The sequence below is a fragment of the Alligator sinensis genome, unplaced genomic scaffold (genome assembly GCF_000455745.1).
Source record: "Alligator sinensis unplaced genomic scaffold, ASM45574v1 scaffold330_1, whole genome shotgun sequence".
NCBI lineage: Eukaryota > Metazoa > Chordata > Crocodylia > Alligatoridae > Alligator > Alligator sinensis.
In genome coordinates, this window is record NW_005842178.1 from 1,872,312 (window position 1) to 1,877,577 (window position 5,266).

General features: G+C 42.0%; 2 protein-coding genes across 2 annotated transcripts in view; one reads left to right on the forward strand and one right to left on the reverse strand.

Annotated features, from left to right (window-relative positions):
* The window catches only part of IGSF6 (immunoglobulin superfamily member 6), an 11,487-nt gene extending 9,958 nt beyond the window's left edge, over positions 1 to 1,529 (reverse strand). The window contains exon 1 of the mRNA XM_006026119.3: positions 453 to 1,529. Coding sequence (XP_006026181.1) covers positions 453 to 516 — 64 coding nt within the window. The 5' untranslated portion in view covers positions 517 to 1,529. The remainder of the gene's footprint in view (positions 1 to 452) is intronic.
* The window catches only part of METTL9 (methyltransferase like 9), a 31,082-nt gene extending 28,807 nt beyond the window's left edge, over positions 1 to 2,275 (forward strand). Inside the window, exons 5-6 of the mRNA XM_025207000.1 lie at positions 1,553 to 1,754; positions 2,043 to 2,275. Coding sequence (XP_025062785.1) covers positions 1,553 to 1,754; positions 2,043 to 2,115 — 275 coding nt within the window. The 3' untranslated portion in view covers positions 2,116 to 2,275. The remainder of the gene's footprint in view (positions 1 to 1,552; positions 1,755 to 2,042) is intronic.
* The last annotated feature ends 2,991 nt before the right edge of the window (positions 2,276 to 5,266 follow it).

A 5,266-nucleotide genomic window follows, 5' to 3' on the forward strand; every position in this document is an offset into this window, starting at 1 on the left:
ACTCTTTCTCCACTTTTTCTAAAAAAGTATTTGACAAAATTTACAAGAAAGCATGGACTCCTTTCATATGGGATTATTGCAAAATATGCATTGATTGTTATCGGAACTGTAGAGTACAAGTATGACTGCATAACTATCACTACTTAAGTGTTCGGTTACTTTGTGTCCTTTGCTGTTGTACTCGGATTCCTTGTGGGCCAAATTCAGGCCGATTTTGAATTTATCGGCCTCCATGGGGAAGAAGAGTAAAGAATCCTCCTTTTTCTGTGCCACAGAACAACAGAGCCATTGGTCACTTGGCTCTGCTGCAGTTGCTGCACTTTCCCCTGGATGAAGGACACACAACATTTCATAGATTTCTTCAGAATTGTAACAGCCAAACTTGCCATTTATCTGCAATAAATACATGGGAGGTTAAAAGCACAATAAATTTATAAAATAAAATGCCTTACCAACATTATGTAGAAACCAGGTGAATTTCACTGCTAGAATCAGTTTGCATTTGAACAACGCCATTTCTCTGCGTTTATCCAGAGATTGTTCTGCTCAAAGAAAGAGGAACTTTTCATTAGGAAACTTTTGGAGTTGCAGTGAACTGTATCACATGGTTTGGGTCCTTCCTGCTTGCATGTGTTTGGAGGCACTCAGTATTGTTGATAGTAACGTCCTTAAAGGTACAGTATTGTAAACCAAATCATTGGATTAAGTTTGCTTTGACAGTGACATTCGTTGCTGCTGTTGTAAAACAGCTATCTTCTAGCTATATGGTTTCAGATAGCTTCGTTGGTTATTGAAAATGTTGTGATTTCCTATCATAACAAAGGCATTATTGCAAGTTGCTCTAAGCCTTTTGGAAAGGGTGAGATATAAATAAATTAAATTTTAATCTTCACCCACTCTTTCACAAAAAACAAGGCCGTAAGCACACAATCCTCTTCTCACGTGTCAGCAAATGGCCCTTGGATGAATAGAAGCGCTGTATATGGTGATCCACAGGCGCAAATTAAAGATTCCATAATATAATGTGAATCCTATTATTGTGGTGAGCTTCTGTTTTTGTTTTCTAGATATTAAGGAAAATGTGATCACATTGAGAACTTTATGGCCAATTATGGTTGTTAGCTTTTTGTTGTATTTATTGTAAGGAACCGGAGCCTACTTCAACAACAGAGACTTTGGGCCCTGATCACTATAAGATCTTGGTTAAATCCCTTAATTAGATGTTTTCAATCCACAGGGGTCAAATCCCTGCCTCACTCCATTTGGAGTTAATTACTTGGCTAAGTGGACTTGGGTTTGGACTTTGGAAACCCTTTGAAAAGAACTTAACACAAAAATGAGCTTTATGGGGCACCTGCCTCTGAACTCCAGCCAAACCTCTCAGTGCGATGGTCTTTCTATAGAGCTTTACAGATGGTTTGCCAGCCATGTGTTTTGGGGATGGATCATAAACTCTGGAGTAGAAAGTAAGCAGCTTTGCAAAGAGAACACCATAGACAGGAAAGGGTTTGTTTTTTTTAATTTTTTTAAATAAAGTTCTTTGTTCTCTTAGTAGGTGGCAAGTGGGAAAAGCCTTCAGAAGTTTTGGAAATCAAGGGGCACACTTGGGAAGAACAGGTCAATAGCCTGCCGGAAGTTTTCAGGAAAGCTGGTTTTGCCATTGAAGCTTTCACCAGACTGCCATACTTATGTGAAGGTGATATGTATAATGACTACTATGTATTAGATGATGCTGTCTTCGTCCTCAAGCCAGTGTAAGTATATGTGAAGTAAATCTTCAGAGTCAAACCCAAGAAGCAGCCTCTGAAAGAGGTGTTTGATGTATGATTACTTAAAGGGAGAGAAATTTGGGATTGCCATTCTAAAAAAAATACCATGTAAGAATTTTAAAGGCCAAAATACTAATGTATTTCTTTGTAGTACGGTTAGAAAGGACAGTTTTTTTAAAACAGACTCTTCAGTTCAGAATTTTTTACCAGCTCTTAACAATGCATTCTGCAATCCAAGAGTAATGGAAGATATTTTTTTATAATTAATTGCAGTAGGAATCAGAATTGGACAGAAGCAATAGTCATGATGATACACAAACTGATACAAGGTGTGGATTGTTGTTAAAGCAATCAAGTGAAATCTGGCCATAAGGCTGTCCAGTCAGTTCAAAAACATTGTTGACTATAAAGTGTCGGAATGGATATTCTTCCATGTTAAGAAGTTACTTGACCTCTGACTGTCGTTCTTCATGTTTTTAATCATGCTAATAAACTTTTTGAGATGATGTTTTTGCCTTCGTTTTTGTGTTCATTTTTGTAACTGTAGCCACACGATTGTTCAATATACAAGTAAGAATTTAGTAGCAGCACAATCTTGAGTTCATTGATTGATTAGCATTTAACTAATTGTTATTCACTGATGTAATAAATAGGAACCATTTCTCCTTTGTTGGGAGAGAAGATGTTCTTCCATGTCCTTAACCTCATTAATTTTCTTGACTTGTTTACATCCTTCTCCCTTCCAGCTAAGGGAGATCAACTTTCACAGCCTTTTCTGATGAAAATGTCAACGTTTATTCATGGCAGATTTCCAGGAGTTGAGCAAAACAGCTTTAAGAACTAAGGCCCATATCTTCAGTGACCTTTAAGCATCTGGGCCTAAAACTGGAGGGTGGCAGCCATAGATAGCTTAAAATGACTGAAGATAACCTACAGCCACAGCCTACATCTCTCATCTGCAGCAGAACCTCGTTTTTTCCAAAGACTTCTTACCTGAAAACCCTCACTACCTAAAGCTGTTATGTGGCTCTAATGCAAGGGTGGGCAAAATACAGCCCATGTGCTGGATCTGGCCCACCAACTGATTTGGATCTGGCCTGCAGGCAGGCATCCACCAATTGACTGCATCTGGCCTGGCTGCCCCTGCAGCTCTCCACATAGGGCCAAGTCTCACCTGCTGCCACCCAGGACAGCCCATGCCACGCTTCTGCCTGCACCTGCCTCATGCCCAGCAGGCAGCTTTGCCCTAACCCCAGCCAGTGCACACATCTTCCTGGTGCAGCTGCAGCTACCCAGTACTGTTCAGCTCTCCCTGCTTCCAGCAGCTCCTCATTGTGCCCCTGCTGCACGGCTTCAGGCAGCACAGGGAAGTTGTGGGGATGCATGCCAGGCAGCGGATGCCCAGCCAGGTGGCTCCTACCGCAGTGCACAGGACTCTAGCTCCCAGCCACCTTCCACCCACTCAGCCTGCACAGCGCAATGAGCAGCCACCTGTGGGCAGCTGAGTCAGTGCAAGGCAACCAGGAACAAGCTGGCTGTCTGGCTGCAGCTTCACCCCAGCCAATATCCTGCCTGGCTAGGCATGTAGTGCCTGGAACGTGGCCTCACAGCTTCCCCACGCTATCTGCTGCCTGGAGCAGTGCAGCAGGGGCAGGAAGAGAAGGAGGAGCTGCTGAAGGTAGGAGGGGCTGAGCAGTACCCAGGCAGCTACAGCTGCACCAGGCACAGCCCCACCAGGAAGTTGTGCACATTGGCTGGGGCAGTGCTGACTGACATATATGGAGTGGAAGCACAGTGCAGGCTGCCCCAGGTGAGGGCAGGGCTTGGCCCCATGCAGAGCACCACGAGGGCAGCTCGGGGGGGAGGATGAACTGTACCTGCACCCCACCCAGGCAAGCTCTGCTGCACACACCTTCTTCCCCCCACCCTTCCTACCTCCCTCCCACCACCCCCCAGCTGGGTCCAAGGCCCTAGTGCCTAGGCAGCCCCTCATGCATACACACACACACACACACCTATACCACAGTGTACAAAAGTAAGACTATTTTGAGCTCTTATGTAATCACCTCTATATATACTACTCAAAAAAAAATGTAAATCAGGAAAAAAAATATTTTTTAAATAAAATTAAAATGTTATAGTAGATGTTTGATTTTTTTAATAACATTTTTAATCTATAATTTGTCAAAATTATATCTTCTGAAATATCTTGCATGCATGGCCCTCAACAGTTCACCAAAACTAGTTAAGTGGCCCACCGTTGGAAAAAATTGCCTATCCCTGCTTTAATGCAGTTACATTGGAAAGATCAGTGTAATAAACTATACAGATTGCATTTGCTTATTTAAAAACTCTCATTTTTAATCTGGTTGAGATAAAAGAAGACTTTTTTTACATATGAAACTTTGAGCCTGTCTCTTGAAATGGCTAATCCAATAAATTTTGACACATTGTTATCCTTAAAATTCATGACTTTCAGAAAGGAGTTTCTGTTTTAAGGTATGTGGAACACCTCCTGAGTCTCAGATTGCTATACCTCAGTATAATCAGATCTACCTGTATTTCAAAGCTGCGCTTGTTTGCTAGCTAGAGAACATAATTGTTGCATTATAGTTCCTCTGAGGAAAACTACCTGGTCTTTATTTGAATTGTCTGCAAAGAAGCAGAGGACTGTGTGAGCGTGGTGTTTTGGTTCTTCTCTCCCAAGTTAGTAAATTAGCACTTAAAGCATATTGTGTACAATTAAAATAACTAATGGAGAACTGCACAACTCAGTTGAATCCAAGGTTGCTGATTCGCATGTAATTACAAGTGTTTAGGGATTCTAACTCTCGGAAACCTGATCTTGATGTGTTTCTGAGAAATGTGACATCTCAGGTAGGCAATTAAATGTGCCACTTCACTAACCTGGTACAGCCCTGATTAGGTAATTAAAAGGGCCAATTGGTCATTAAGCCAGATTCAGATACTTAAGGGGTTTTTTACCATTTCATAGCAACAATTAGCAGCATCACCAACACCTAATACAGAGGCGGCAGCTGTTCGACTCATTGTACCTGAAATGTAAGCAGCATGTCTAGCTCTTGGGAAAGAGAACAGAAATCTCAACTTGGTTGTTGGCAGGTAAGGAAGAACTGAATTACCATTTTGTTTTTAATGTTTAAGTCTAAACAAATTCTATTAATGACTGGTGATCCTCATGGTGTGGGGGAGTTTGAGGCTGACAAGGAGACTCTTGACCTCATTTTCTCTGGCCAGAGTCCCAAGCCCCACTACCTCCACTCTGGCACCCCTCTGCCTCCATTCTGGTGCTCCTCTACATTTAGCACCCAATACCCCATCCCTAGAAACACTACTGTAAATAAACTTTATTCTTTTTCATTTTATTTCTTGCTTTGTGTTCAAATGAGTAAATGAAAACATACATAGATTCATAGATGTTAGGGTCGGAAGGGACCTCAACAGTTCATCGAGTCCAACCCCCTGCATAGGCAGGA